Here is a 15,785-nt window from a genome sequence, read left to right as displayed (position 1 = left end):
TACATTATGGCGGCATGCACGACGAGCCCCAAGCAGAAGGTTTCGGCGGTGTTTTCATTTTGTATTACTTTTTCCATGATGATGGTTCTCCCATGCCTGGCTGAGGAGGTTGCAAGGTGAGCAAGAGTGAGGGTCTGTAGGAACGCATAGTTAACCAGGCCACACACACTTTATGATCCTAACTAACGAGATCATCTAACCTTAGCGCTTTATGTTCGATACTGCCTTTTATCAGTCTTGCTTCCTCCCGCCGATATTATTCAACTTACGAAGGACCTCTAGTAGCAAAGGCGTTATTGATTGATATATCAAACTCTATAACTATTAAAAAGAATTTCCTCTTGTGCATAAAATCATTTGAAGATACAAAGATTATGGGAAAAAAAAAAAAAAAAAAAAAACGTTCTTAGATTGAAGGAATTAATTTTTAACACTTGGTAGGAAGTTGGCACCAGCCGATCAGAGCGGTACTCTCGAGAAGGATAGGAATATTGGTATTCATAGGAGCTGGAGCTCCTGTTTCACTAGTCATCAGGATATCCTGACCGTCCCATTTCGCTGACCATTCCAGTCTAACGCTAAAATTGAGAGTAAGCTAGTGTTCTCTCCCTAATACGTTTCTCAAACGATTTCATTCATTACTCTACATGCTCTTTACATACCACACAACGTATCCCACTACGTCACAGAGGTTGACTCCACCAAGGGATGCGATCAGAAAACTTTGCCTCCGCTACCTAGTGGTAGACCTGAGGGGAGGCGTGGCGCAGACTCCGCCAGCGTAGTTTGTGGGACTGAAATGGGATGAGGCTTGGATTATGCCAAAGGGTAGAGGGCACTGTGATTCCCAGGATACCACTTCACTCCAGTAGAGAGGGGCCAAGCCTGGTAGTAGCACTCCAGGAGGCTGCCCTATCAGTGGGTGCATTATGGCTATTATGGCGGGGCAGTTACAGTGTCAAGGTGTGCTTACAGGGTGCCCCTGTACCTCTCCTCACTGGGTGTCCTGAGGTCACTGCCACTGACCATGGCTGGTAGGCTATAGGTCCCAGGACCCCATACCTAAATTTGGGACTGTGCGGATGGGTGGGACCTGTGATCTGTCTCTTCCTTTACTTTCAGAAGTATGACAAAAAATGAGAAGAAAAACCAACAAGTTGTGCCAGGCACAACAAACCTCGCCCGACAGCAGTTATTTTATTGCCACTTAGTGTCAGTGCACAATTAAAGTCTAAGGTAATGGCGAAAATGCTTTCAAGTTACGTCCTCTGAAAATCCGTAAGCTTGCATTTGATCTTTCATGGTTACTCAAGGTCAAAGGCCATACTGCCAAATGAAAGGTCAAATGAGACTCCTATATCTTGATAATAATAAATATCTCTATCTTCAACGAGTTTCAAGTTACAGCTCCCTAAATATCAGTGATCTTGAGTTTGACGTTTCAAGTTCACTCAGGGTCAAAGGTCAAGGTACCAGTTAAAAACCTATATGGGATTTCTTATATGTTGATAGCAGTAAATATATCTGTATCTTCAACCAATTTCGAGTTATAGCCCCCTGAATATCAGTGACCTTGAGTTTGACCTTCCAGGGTCATTCAAGGGTAAAGGTCTTGGTGCCAAATGAAAGTCCATAGTACGTATTCCTGTATGTTCATAATAATAAATGTCTCTACCTTCAACCGTTTTCAAAATATAGCCCTCTGAAAATCCGTGACCTTATTTTGACCTTTCATCATCACTCGATCACCTCCAAAATTTAATCACTTTCTTTGGGGACCAATGCCCACATATCCTGAAAGTTTTATATAATTATTTCATTCAGTCGTTTTTCCGTAATGTTGCTAACAAACCAAGAATCAAAGAAGCAAACAAACAACCAAAACCAGTACCACGTCGGACTCTGTTCAGGCAAGGTCATAGCAAAAGCAGACCTGAGAAATCAAATCACCCAAGGGGTTCAGAGTGGCATCATGAAACGTGGGCAGTTTGATGGATAGAGAGGGGGAGGTGGCAGCCTACAGGCAATGAGTAGGAGGCGGGTGGATGTTGGCTGCATACAGGAAGTTAGGTGTAGGGGAAGATCAACAAGAATGATTGTTGGGAGAGACTGCAGATATGAGCTACTTTGGCGGGGAAGTTTAGACGGATATGAGGTTGGTGTCCAGACTGAGAAATGGGTAGAATGTATCATGAATGAGAGTAAATGAAAGGATTATTGTAGTGAAAATATTGTTTAGCATAGCCATGACTTCAGTTATATTGGCATATGCTCCACAGGCTAAAAAAAAAAAAAAAAAAGATTCTGGAGTGACTTGATATGTATCGTAAGTGGTACTGGGTATTCATTTCGAGAGGCCTAGACACACTGCGTTTGAAAGACTGGAGATCACAGGCAGTAGGAAATACTGACAGAGGGAGACAGTTCCAGACTTGATCTGTAGCATACATGAAGGACCGGGAGTAACGGTTATCTCTTGCATTAGAGAGTTGAACAAAAAAGGGATGGGAGTTTGTTGCTAGACGGGTGCTACGCGCCCGCTGTAGTAGAGGAGGGATGCAAGCAGAAAGTTCAAAAGAGTAGTGACCACTGAAGTAGCAACAGAAAAGAGATACAGATGCAGCAGTACGGCGAAGATACAGAGGTTGAAAGGAGCTAGTAAGAGGAGGAGAGTTGATGAGACGAAAAGCTTTTGACTTCACCTTGTTGAGAAGAGCTGTATGTGGTGAGCCTCCCCCACATGAGAGCTGTACTCTACACAAGGGCGAATAAAACCCGTGTATAAAGTCAACAACTGTGCAGGGGTAAAGAAGTCACGGAGTCGGCTTAGGACACCTAATCTCTTGGAAGCAGATTTTACGAGAGGTAATAATATGTTCTTTCCAAGATAAATTCCGAGAGAATGAAACCCTAAGTATGTTTAAAGATGATGCAGGATTAAGCTGGATATTGCTGAAAATTTGAGGGTACTCCTGTGGAAGATTTTGTCGGGTTGATAGAACGGTGGAAGGGACTGTTCTTGCTCACGGTTTACCCAGAGAAAGAGAGAGAGAGGGGGGGGGGCGGTTACGTGAAGGTGTTAGGAAAGGAGTAGGGGATAAAAAGAAGTGGAGGAGGGTGGGAAGAAAAGAAACAAATAATGGGAGGGAGGGAAGGGCGAAGAAGGAGAGAGAACGAGAGGTAAGGAGGGAGGTAGAAAAACAGGAAATGGAGGCAAAGGAGAGAAGGAAGAGTGGGAAGGTGGAAGGAAGAAAGGAAATACAAGAAATGGGGCAGAAGAGAGGAGTTGAAGGGAATAAAGAACAATAGATCATAGAGAGAAAGATGGTTGGAGGAAGAGTGGGAGGGGGAAGGGGAGGGAGGGAAGGTGAAGGAAAAAAGGAACGATTTTAAAAGGAATGTTTTAGTTACTGGTTCACCACAGAAAAAAGAGGAGGGAGAAAGGGTAGATTTTAGTGGTGGTGGTGGTGGTGGTGGTCGAAGGGGTGAAGGAAACGGGTAAAAGAAGAAATTTAGTACAGAGAGAGAGAGAGAGAGAGAGAGAGAGAGAGAGAGAGAAAGAGAGAGGTGGAACTGAATAGAGATGAGGAACATAGAGAAAGGTGGCGAAAAAAAGTAGAAGCAGAAGGGAAAAAGAGGATAAGTAGAAAGATAAAAATGCAAGGTAAAAGAGAAGGGCGAGGAAAAAAAAAATAGTTTAAGAAGGAGTAGGAGGAAGAGGAACAGGAGCAGGAGCAAGAGAAGAAGAAGAAGAAGAAGAAGAAGAAGAAGATGATGATGATGATGATGATGATGATGATGATGATGAAGAATTATGAAGAAGAAGAAGGCGAAATGAAGAAGAAGAAAAAGAAGATGGTGATGATAATGGTAAGGATGAAGGAAGAAATGTAGGAAAAAAAAGAAACTTGTCGGAGCAGATGAAGAAGTAAGCCAACAGGAGGTACAGATGCCTGGAACACCACTTATAAGCTGGTAATAAAGTTATCGGGTAAAACCATATTACATCTACAAACTAACCCACGTGTGTGAGAAAAGGGGAGAGAAATATATAGGTTTTCCTGCCCTTGCCACCGTATCTGATGTGGAAATTGGAAGGATGATAAAGAAGGAAATGATGTTTGTTAATCTTTTCAATCCAAGGACGGAAGTATCATTTCGTTATTGCTATTTACGAATGATTTAATTACACCTTCCCCTGTATCAAGGGCGAGTATTTAAAGAGAGACGTGTGTGTGTGTGTGTGTGTGTGTGTGTGTGTGTGTGTGTGTGTGTGTGTGTGTGTGTGTGTGTGTGTGTGTGTGTGTGTGTGTGTGTGTGTGTGTGTGTGTGTGTACTGTAACTCAGTTTCGAGCTGATGTAGGCCATACTTGATGGAAGAGGTGAGGGTTAGCCATGAAGTCGTCCTGTAGTTTTTTAAACCAATATTTCACAGTCAAGTTTACTGACAAAATGAACTTCAGCAGATTTCAATCTATTTAGGCCAAACTTCGGCAAAGATATGACGGCAAGGCAAGGATGGTATTACCCAGTTTTGAGCAAAATCAAAAATAAAGGTCGCAGGGCAAGATCAAAGATTCGACCCTCAACAGTTCTGATTCAATACTGTATTGTTATTCAGGTTTGAATGAACACTGCAGTTCTGCGGTGTCGGATCCGTTTAATGATTCAACCTGGTAAATACAGCTTCATAAATAATAAACAACAAAAGAATGAACTCAGATTCACTTCCCAGCAATAATCGCAAACACAAGTCATATATATAATTACAAAGAACCTTAGTATGATATCAAATAATAATATCGCACTATACAATGTGACCGACCATACTAAATATGCAAAATAAAATGGACAATTATTCATGAACTTAAGCATAATTTGAAACTTTAAAAAATGCAGTAAACTTACAACATGGCCGCACTGTCTTCCAAACATCCACCCGAATAACATCAGTCCACATACAGTATAGACAATTTCACACAGGACAGCTGCCAGACCTAAACTCGGGGCCCCTCTGCTCAGCTCCTTAACCTCGTACCAACTGACCCCAGGACTCCCGGTCCGGCTGTGAGCCAGGCTTGAAATATGGCCACGTGACTGGCTACTAATAGTTTATCACAAACTGCCGCCATTCGGCTTGTTTCACACGTTAACCGTACAGCTTAAATTTAACCATTCATAAACAAGTATCAGTTCAAACATTGAACCTCGCAAATACAACATTTTCAAGACATTCCAATATTAACTAATATTAACAGTACACTATGATTATACATAAATGTAACTTAAGCTTATATCACTAACAGTACCAAATCACCCAAGGGTATCAACATACTCCTCGTTATTCCAATAAACAATCAGTGAAATCTTAATACATACAATATACAGTATATACAGTATTTACACATAAATAATCCTACACATATACATCCACAATTGTGATAGACAAATATGCATCTAAATAATCACCATAGAATAGTAATAAAAAAATATCGTGATTTCTGATAATCACGATACACTCCCCGCCTGACATTTAAGCTATCTTGATTACTGCTCCTCCACCGGAAGAAGTACAACTAAGCTATGAACTGATCTGGTTACATTTACATCCCGTTGGCCTGAATATTTGCCTCCTGGCTTATTAATTTTATACCGGAGCAACACATCCCTGACCTTTCCATCTTTACTTCTGAGAGCACTTACGACCTGTGCCATTTTCCATTCCCCTTTCAATACATTAGAATCCTTTACCAAGACTATATCTCCAGTCTGGACATTCCGTACATCTACATGCCATTTCTGCCTAATAAGCAGACTAGGGAAATAGTTTCGCATCCATTTCTTCCAGAATGAATCAATAATTCTGTTCATGAATGCATGCCTCTTACTAAAATTGCTACTTTCATCCCACATCCCACTTGGCACTGTGACTGTAGAACGACCCAAAAGAAGATCATTAGGACGAACAACAGAAACATCTTCGAGGTCAGATACTTTGTTACATCCAATCGGTCTTTCATTGAGAAGGTTAGCTACCTCAAACATTACTGTTTGTAACTCGCCATATGACAAGACACAGTCCCCAACAATTCTACACAGGGATCTCTTAACCAACCTAATCAAGGCCTCACTGCATCCGTTCTGCCACGGTGCATCTGCTGACTTATTAAACTCCCAAGAAAGACCCTCAAATCTTCCAAATTCAGTTAATTCCTTAAGATTCCACTTAGAAACCATGTCTCTCAACTCCTTGTTTGCTGACACCAACTGAGCACCATTATCTGAGAACACCTTTCTTGGAAAACCTCTGATAGATGTGAATCTTTTAAATACCTTAAGAAAGCTGCCAGTATCATAGCCTTCTGCAACATCTATATACACAGCTCTGGTAGCCATACAATTAAATATGACTCCATATACCTTCCTTTTCACCCTTCGTTTTACAGTATTACAAACAGAATAAGGTCCAAAAAGATCAAGTGATACATTGAAAAATGATGGTGAAGGTTCAAGTCTCTCTTTTGGTAATTCGCCCATGCATTGAGAGGTCACTTTCTTGTCAATCATACGACAGGTGGTACAGTGCCGTTTCACAGATTTAATAACTCTTCTAGCACCAGGGACCCAAAATTTTAACTGCAATTTAGCAAGACAAGCCTCTACACCATCATGATTTTCCTGATGTATCTGACTAATGTATAGTTTTGTGAATGGGTGGTCTGATGTTAAAAGAATGAATTCATCACGGTTCCAATTAGCTTTCATCCACTTCGATATTCTGGTTCCTACCACTACTACTTTCTGATCATTTAGCGTGGGCCCCAGTCGTTTGAACCTAGTCCTCCAATCTGGATGGATTGAGACTTGAACTTGTCTGATCCAGTAATTCTCTGCTGCTTGTAGGCATTCTGCGGTAGGCTCTTCACACAATCCTTTCAATGACTTTGCCTTGACAACTTGCATTACCCGAGCTGTGACTGAAAGCAGTTTCTTGTAGCTGCTAAACCTACCAATATCTATCACTGTCTTTACCTCCTTAGCCTCACATGCATGGGTAGTTGCTTTCACAAACACAGTATCAGGTACATCTCCCTCAAAACTCTGCTTCGCCGGCCATTGATCATGATCTAAGTAGAGAAATTCTGGGCCTCTTTGCCACACAGAATCTGGTCCTAATTCTGATGGGGTACACTCCCTTGTTGTCAGGTCTGCTGCATTATTTTCAGATGGCACCCAATACCATTCTGTTGGTTTTGTCCTAGACTGGATTTCAGCCACCCTATTTGCAACAAAAGGATTAAATCTAAAGGATTCCTTTTGAATCTGAGCTCGTACTATAGAGGAGTCTGTGATATGAATAACTCTTTGGAACTTAAACTGCATTTCCCTTTCAATTGTAGATCTCAAACGACTAGCTACAACAGCACCACATAATTCTAATCTCGGTATACTGATCTGTCTTGTTGGTGCAATTCTGTTTTTGGAGCACAATAGATATGATCTAACTGAACCATCAGACAATTCCCATCTGACGTATGCAGCGGCCCCATATGCTTTCTTACTACCATCAGAGAAAACAACCAATTCTGGGTGGCCTACGGTGGGTATCGGTTTTATACATCTGGGAAATTCCAACTCTTCTAACAGGAACATCATCTCAAACAGTGATTTTGCCTTTTCATACAAAATTTCATTAATTGGTTCATCCCACCCTCTTGGTCGATCCCCCTCACTGTCTGTAACTACATCTCTCATCAATAGCTTAGCTTTAAGGGTAAATGGAGTAATAAATCCAAGAGGATCATACAAGGTTGCAATCTGACTAAGAATCATGCGCTTCGTCAACTGGCTTGGCAAACGCCTTTCTAGATCACCTAACAAAACATCTGGTTCAGACCTTCCTTGACGAGTTTTCCTTGAAAAATTGAGTTTGGCTTTGAACAAAAAGATATCCTCCTTAGGTTTCCAATCTAGACCTAAAACCTTTTCATGATTTGTATCCAAAACTTTCTCACTGATGCATCCATCATCTCCAGACATGATCCACTGTTTCATTACAAATCCTCCTGCTTCCAACACTTCTTCCACTTGTCCCATCCTTTCAACAGCTATTTCGGAACTATCAAAGCTTCCTAACACATCATCCACATAAGAATCTTCAATAATAGTCTTTATAGCCAAAGGATATTCCTCATTCATTTGAGCAGTCTTCCTCAATGCCACCATAGCTATTGCCCCCCTGGTTTATCTCCAAATGTCACAGTCTTCAGTATATAATGATCAGGAACTTTCTCTGCATCTAAATCTCTCCATAGAAATCTATGAGTATGCATATCAAACTCTGATATTTTAACACTGTTGTACATTTTCTTGATATCGCCAACTATGCCAATCCTATTTTGTCTGAAACGCAAAAGAATCCCCAACAAATTATTTAGAACATCAGGCCCTTTAGCAAGAAAATCATTTAGAGCCATTCCTTGGAATGATGCAGCTGAATTAAACACAATCCTTAGAGGTGTTGACTGAGATTCTGGCTTATGGATTTCATGGTGTGGCAAGTAAAAAGTAGGGCCCTCATAACTCTCCAATTCTTGTTGGGTCAACTTCTGCGCAACTCCTCTAGATACCATGTCATTCATTTGTTCCTGATACTTTAAACAGTACTTCATTCCCATCTTTTTTAATCTTTTCTCTGTAGCTCTTAATCGAGCCAAAGCCATGGGGAAGTTATTAGGTAACTTAGAAGGGTCACAGATCCAAGGGTATTCTGAAATCCAACATTTATTTCCCCTATCATAGTGCAATCCATCTTCAATAAGTCTAAGTTCCTTTCTTCCTTTATAGTTAAATTTCCTTTAATGGAACAACCTCCACACTTGCATCCCCCACATCTTGGGGTACACAAAGTTCCTAAGCTTTCAGTCAAAAAGTATTCTTCAATTACTTGACAAGGGTTTAGCCGAGATGTAAGAAGCCACTCTTCAGGCTTAGAACATGCAACATGATTCACCTGAACATTAAGGCTAACGCTTTGCTTTCTTTCTCCATCTATACTTCCTCTAAGGCAAAATCCAAAGTCATTAGCCAACAGTTGAACACTGTGCACTGTTTTTACAACTTGAGGTAAAAGAGCACAGTAATCTGATCCAATCAATAACTCAATACGTCCGCTGGGTCTCTTTAACTGCCATTCCTGTAACCCAAACATATGTGCAAATGGAGTCACGTCTATCTCACTTGACACACCAGTGATTTCAGTTATACCACAGGCATCAATTATTTTTTCCCTCCCAAATTTATCTTTCAACAAGACTTTATACACGTAACTTTCTACCTGTTCTGTTTGCGCACCAACCTTGGTTAAAGTTAAACTCACAGGAGTCCCAACAAGACCCAGTTTCCGTGCCATCCTATTGGTGATTAAACTTAAATTACTTCCTGGATCATAAAGGGTGGGTATTACCTGATTAGCACTGTTCACATAACCCGTCATGAGCATTACTCCATCTCTTGTCACATGGCTACTTGATGCTTCCACAGTAGTACTTCCATGGCTAATGAATATGGGATGAAGGGCAGAATGATGATATTTTCCACAGCGTTCCCCATCTACCAGAACTCTACATGAATATCCTTGACTGCAATTCCTTGCTAAATGTCCTTCCTTCAAGCACATATAACATATACCCTTAGATTTCAGAAATTCAAATTTTGTCTCCTTAGGCCACTGTTTAAAGGTTGCACAATCTTTTAGATCATGAGTATCAGACTCATGCACACAACATCTCTTGGTATTTCCCTTTGGTCCAAAATTTGACCCATTTCTGCTTGGCATTCCCTGAAACTTATTACTAGCAAAGGATAAATTAGATAAACATTTGAACATTTGATTTTGAAATTTTTCCTGACCTGTAGCTAACTGCTTAATCGCCTCTGCAAGTTCAGAGTCCTTGGAAGTCTCTTCTTCACACACATGAACTGTCGCCCTAGCACTTGCAATCCTTGACTCATCTTGCAAATACTCTATAACTTTGCGCTGTTCAGTCAAGAATGTTACTAAACTTTTAAACCTGTCAGTACCGATAGACTGTACCTTTATTGCCCATTCTCTTTTCAAAGTAGGTGGCAACAATCTCTCCACTTGAGTAATTACAGTAGTGTTTTCAAGTTCCTGTAACTGACCCAAATTATCAATATCCAACCACACTTTCTCTACAGTATTAATCATGTTAATAAGCCTTTTATTGTCACCTTCAACCACTGGTTTAGTTGCTCTGATATCTCCTAAAATAGAATCTATCATTTTAGCTGGATCACCATAAGTCTCTTTCAGACGAGCCCACATTCGGTTATAATCGTCTAAATCTTCCACTAATTTCCTAGGTTCACCTTCCAAGGAATTCCTCAGCACGTACGGGTCCATTCCTTGCTGAGACACAACTAACCTTTCATAATCCTTAACAAAAGTAGGAAATGCTCTGACAGAACCACGAAATTTAGGAGGCTCCAGTTTCTTTATGGCAAGTGATGGTTTCTGTTTCACCTTCCCAGTCTCAGTTATCAAAATATTATAAACTTCATGTTTTATATTTTCAAGTTCAGTTATGTATTGTTCATACTCATCATAAGGTTCAGATTCCTTTAAAAGAGCGATCATTTCCTCATTCCTTTCATCCACCACTTTGAAGCACGTACTAACCTCCTCATACATTCGTTGAAGCACTTCACATGATAACGTCTTTCCGTGGGCTTCCTTGAAGATGTTGACCTTCCTAGTGAACCTTCTCTTGGCTGCTGTCCGGTTTTTCTTGAGCTCATCCATGGTTGCGAGTTGTTGAATTGTATTGTTATTCAGGTTTGAATGAACACTGCAGTTCTGCGGTGTCGGATCCGTTTAATGATTCAACCTGGTAAATACAGCTTCATAAATAATAAACAACAAAAGAATGAACTCAGATTCACTTCCCAGCAATAATCGCAAACACAAGTCATATATATAATTACAAAGAACCTTAGTATGATATCAAATAATAATATCACACTATACAATGTGACCGACCATACTAAATATGCAAAATAAAATGGACAATTATTCATGAACTTAAGCATAATTTGAAACTTTAAAAAATGCAGTAAACTTACAACATGGCCGCACTGTCTTCCAAACATCCACCCGAATAACATCAGTCCACATACAGTATAGACAATTTCACACAGGACAGCTGCCAGACCTAAACTCAGGGCCCCTCTGCTCAGCTCCTTAACCTCGTACCAACTGACCCCAGGACTCCCGGTCCGGCTGTGAGCCAGGCTTGAAATATGGCCACGTGACTGGCTACTAATAGTTTATCACAAACTGCCGCCATTCGGCTTGTTTCACACGTTAACCGTACAGCTTAAATTTAACCATTCATAAACAAGTATCAGTTCAAACATTGAACCTCGCAAATACAACATTTTCAAGACATTCCAATATTAACTAATATTAACAGTACACTATGATTATACATAAATGTAACTTAAGCTTATATCACTAACAGTACCAAATCACCCAAGGGTATCAACATACTCCTCGTTATTCCAATAAACAATCAGTGAAATCTTAATACATACAATATACAGTATATACAGTATTTACACATAAATAATCCTACACATATACATCCACAATTGTGATAGACAAATATGCATCTAAATAATCACCATAGAATAGTAATACAAAAATATCGTGATTTCTGATAATCACGATACAAATACGAACCAACCAAACGTGATAGAGGTGTCGAGGATGAGCTAATGATGATGATGAGATTTGATTTTCACAACTGTTTAAAGGCCAAGATCAGGGAGATTTGCCAGTTCAAATAATTCTGACTTGATTTGGACCAAACTTGGGTTAAGGACTGACAGGTGAACGAGGGAAGAAGAGATTTGATGTCGAAGTGAACAGATCAGAGATCAGAGTCACATGGAAACGTCAATAAACATTATTTTGATCTAACTTAAATTAAACATTCATCAAGAGTTGAGGGTCAGCAATGGATTGATAAATCTGTTTCTGAGAACAGTCACGTAAGCCAAGGTCACACGGCAAAGTCAAGTTTTCGACCCTTATGCCAAGTGTAGGGAATGGATTATGCACTCCCTGAGGAGCCTACTGATTGGTGCTCCCTTTGAATAGATTTTTCCAACTGGAGGGGTGAGTTATGGTCTTCGCTAAACCATTTACTGCAAGATGGCTCACGTAAAGGTAATTATAATCATCTAGTGATACAAGAAATAATGGAAACTAGCACACCAATCCGTCTACAGATACTTTCACTTGGCATCTGTCTCCACCTACCTATTATCCCACATAGACCTATTACCATCCAATGAATGCACGTTCCTCCAGTAATCTATTTTCTCTTATGATCTTTTCTCCATTCATGCATTTCCCCTTGTGGAGCTGTTTGTTACATACACCTATTTCCCTTCCATGAACACGTTTTTCTTCTATCGACCTATCTTCTCCCCATAAACCTAGTTTTCTTCTACTGATCTATTTTCCTCATAGCCATTTTCTACCCTTGTGCCTATGCTTTTCCATGAACCTGTTTTCTCCTCAGGGGGATACACTAAATCCCAACATGAATGTATTTTCCCCTGTGTTCCTACTTCACCAATGGACCTTGTTTACATTTCAACGCTATGATTCCGTGTTGACCATTTTCCCCAGTGGGCATATTTCCCTCATGAACTTATTTTGCCAACTGGACCTATTGCATCCATGAACCTTTATCACCCACTTATCCCCCGAACTATCCACTAACCCCCATACCTACTCACTCAGCGTCCTTCTCATTGTTATCGAGGAAGCCACACATTCACCCACCCACAAAAGACAACCACGTCTACCACCCTTCCCACCCACCCCGCCCATCGACCTATACATCTTGCCCAACCTTCCACCTATTCGTCCTGTCCCCCACCCCAACGCACCCTACTCAACCGAACCCCACCCATCCCACTAAACCACCGCATTCACTCAGCACAAACCGTCTGTCCACTTCCCAATCAGCCAAACCCCCTACCTCATTCACCTACCCACTTCAACCACACCAACACTCTCCGCACTCATTCAATCCACCCTGCCAGTGCACCAACCATCCCTACCCATCAGACGTCCGACATTCCTACCCAGCCACCAATCCCTTCCAGCCCAGTGACTTACAAGTTTACACACACACACACACACACACACACACACACACACACACACACACACACACACACACACACACACACACACACACACACACACACACACACACACACACACACACACCTATAGTATATTACAAATATGGTAGAAATTAGAAACGAAGAAAAAGCCTTACATACAAAACATAGTAGAAACACAAAGAAACAAGAAGCGGTGCCATGGCACAGCAAACCCGCCCCCGGCAGTCATTTTAGTGCCGACGTATAAACCAAATAGGATATCTAGTCAAAGATGTCACATATCAAATCTTGAGAAAATAGGGTAAAAATTGACTATTTTATGCCCATTTGAAATTCCAGGTACAATCCACCCGGCATTGACCCCCCCTTACCGCTAAATGGGGGGTGACCCCCCTGAGGTAATGAGGCATGTTACAGGATCCAGATTTGAAGGATGCAAGTATAGGTTTTGGTTTCATGTCGATATGACGAAGTTAAATGGAGTTATTGAGAAAAACTATTTTTTTTCTACATTTTTGGGGCCTACAGCCTGGGCCTTGGCATAATTTGTCCCAAAATTTAATCAGATGATCTGAAGGTCATAGCCCATCATCCCTGTAATTTTAGTCAAAATCGCACCAGTAGTTTTAACGTAAAGTTGTTAACAGACAGACAGACAAAGAAACAGACAAACCGAGTGAACAATACCGGGGCAAGGACGGGTAAAGAAGAAGACTGTGGAAGATAGGGAGCAAATGGTGTGAGAAAAATGAGAAAAATTTGCTGTAGTAAAGAGAGAAAGAATAAAGAGAGGGCCCTAGAGATTGTGTGAGAACTTGGCTGGAGAACACAAAAGACGAGAGAGAGAGAGAGAGAGAGAGAGAGAGAGAGAGAGAGAGGCAGACAGACAGACAGACGGGCAGACAGACAGACAGAGCAGTAACGAACGCATACTTGGCTGGAGTGCTTGGCAAACCTACCTTTCCATAAATGAGGCAACAGAATAGGGGTGATAATGAGAGAGAGAGAGAGAGAGAGAGAGAGAGAGAGAGAGAGAGAGAGCAGTAACGAGGGCATAGTAGACTTGAGTGCTTGGTAAACCTACTCCTCCACAAATGAGGTACACAATAGTGATGATCATGTGTGTGTGTGTGTGTGTGTGTGTGTGTGTGTGTGTGTGTGTGTGTGTGTGTGTGTGTGTGTGTGTGTGTGTGTGTGTGTGTGTGTGTGTGTGTGTGTATGTGTTAATGATATAGATAAAGCAGTTTTGATCTGGTCTGGACCAGACATGGTGGAACAGTTGAAGGTCTGGCAAGAGATTAATCTATAGGTTTTCCAGGACAAACGTCAAGGTCATATGGCATGGTCAACGTAAGCATTCTTTTTATCCTACTGTGGCCAAATCAAGCGGACAAGGTCAAGGCAAGACGAGAACAAGGAAGGCCAATTTTAAAAAACAATCTCAAGCTCACAGGGAAAGTTATAAGATCAAGTTCAAAATTGCAAGTTCAATTTCAGCAATTTCGATACAATAGGGACATAACTTTGTGAGAGACTTTAAGGTAGCGGAAGGGAATCAGTTGTGAGAAAAATCTATATAAGATCATTGGCCATAAGGCAAGCTCATATATCCGTCCCTATAACCCAAGCAGTTTGATTCGCTCTGAACCAAACATGGTGGAAGGTCTTACGGTCAGCCAAGGAGGAAGAGGTTTGATTCTAACGTCAACTGGTCAAAGATCGATGTCACAGGGCAGGGTCTGTTCAAGCAGTTTTGATCAGTTTCGATTAGAATTGGTGGTAGGGTTAAGGGCCAGGCCAGAGTAAAGAAAATCTATTCTGAGAGCAAAAAGTCGATGGTCAGAGTGAGAGGGGAAAGTCAGCTATTCAGCCCTTGCACCAACTGGTGGGCTCAGGTGCTGTATTCTGTGTGCGTTTTTTATTCTGCATTGTGCTTCTTCTCACGCTGAATTCCTACCTTCAACTGAAAGGATTAATAGGTAGTGGATGCCTTCCTGTCTCACTATCCATATTTTCAACTCAGTAGAAACAGATAATTGTTGTTATAGCCTTCCGTGTATAACCAGCCTAGAGGTGACCATTTGTTGTGTTGCTCTTTGCTTTTCTTTATACTCCTTCGTCGTCCTTCCCTATCCACCTTCTTTCCTCCTTTCCACTATACTATCGTTTTCTGTTTTCTTCAATCCTTCCTCTTTCGGATTTCTCCGCACTCCCTCCCTTCTCTTTGCCACTTCCCCTCCCTTCTCAGAGTCGTCTCTCCTCCCTGTTCTCATTCGTTCGTTCCTTCTTTCTCTCTCCCTCCCTTTCATCCTCCTTTCCTCGCTTTCACCTTGCAGTTTCCTCCTCCCTTTCAGTTTCTTTCGTCAACAGCCTCTCGAATCCCTCACTTTCTCTCTACCTCTTTCTACCCAGTTATCTCTTTCCTCTTCTTCTCCTTCACTACCGTTTCATTTCTTCTTTCCTCAATCTCCCAACACCAACTTGTCTCCTTATCCACGCCCCCCCCCCCCGTCCATTCTCTCTTTTCTTTCAATGTCTTTGGACCTCGTACGGGGCCT

General features: G+C 41.3%; 1 protein-coding gene across 1 annotated transcript in view; it reads right to left on the bottom strand.

The window, feature by feature from the left end:
- The window catches only part of LOC145412894 (uncharacterized), a 48,662-nt gene extending 37,837 nt beyond the window's left edge, over positions 1–10,825 (bottom strand). The window contains exons 1-2 of the mRNA XM_080282691.1: positions 9,628–10,825; positions 7,011–7,346 (exon numbers count right to left, since the gene is read on the bottom strand). Coding sequence (XP_080138817.1) covers positions 7,011–7,346; positions 9,628–10,825 — 1,534 coding nt within the window. The remainder of the gene's footprint in view (positions 1–7,010; positions 7,347–9,627) is intronic.
- Positions 10,826–15,785: the final 4,960 nt, after the last annotated feature.

The sequence above is a fragment of the Coenobita brevimanus genome, chromosome 94, assembly GCF_032717465.1.
Source record: "Coenobita brevimanus isolate Jiangsu-jjx chromosome 94, ASM3271746v2, whole genome shotgun sequence".
Classification (NCBI taxonomy): domain Eukaryota; kingdom Metazoa; phylum Arthropoda; class Malacostraca; order Decapoda; family Coenobitidae; genus Coenobita; species Coenobita brevimanus.
This window is presented reverse-complemented; position numbering and strand designations above follow the sequence as displayed.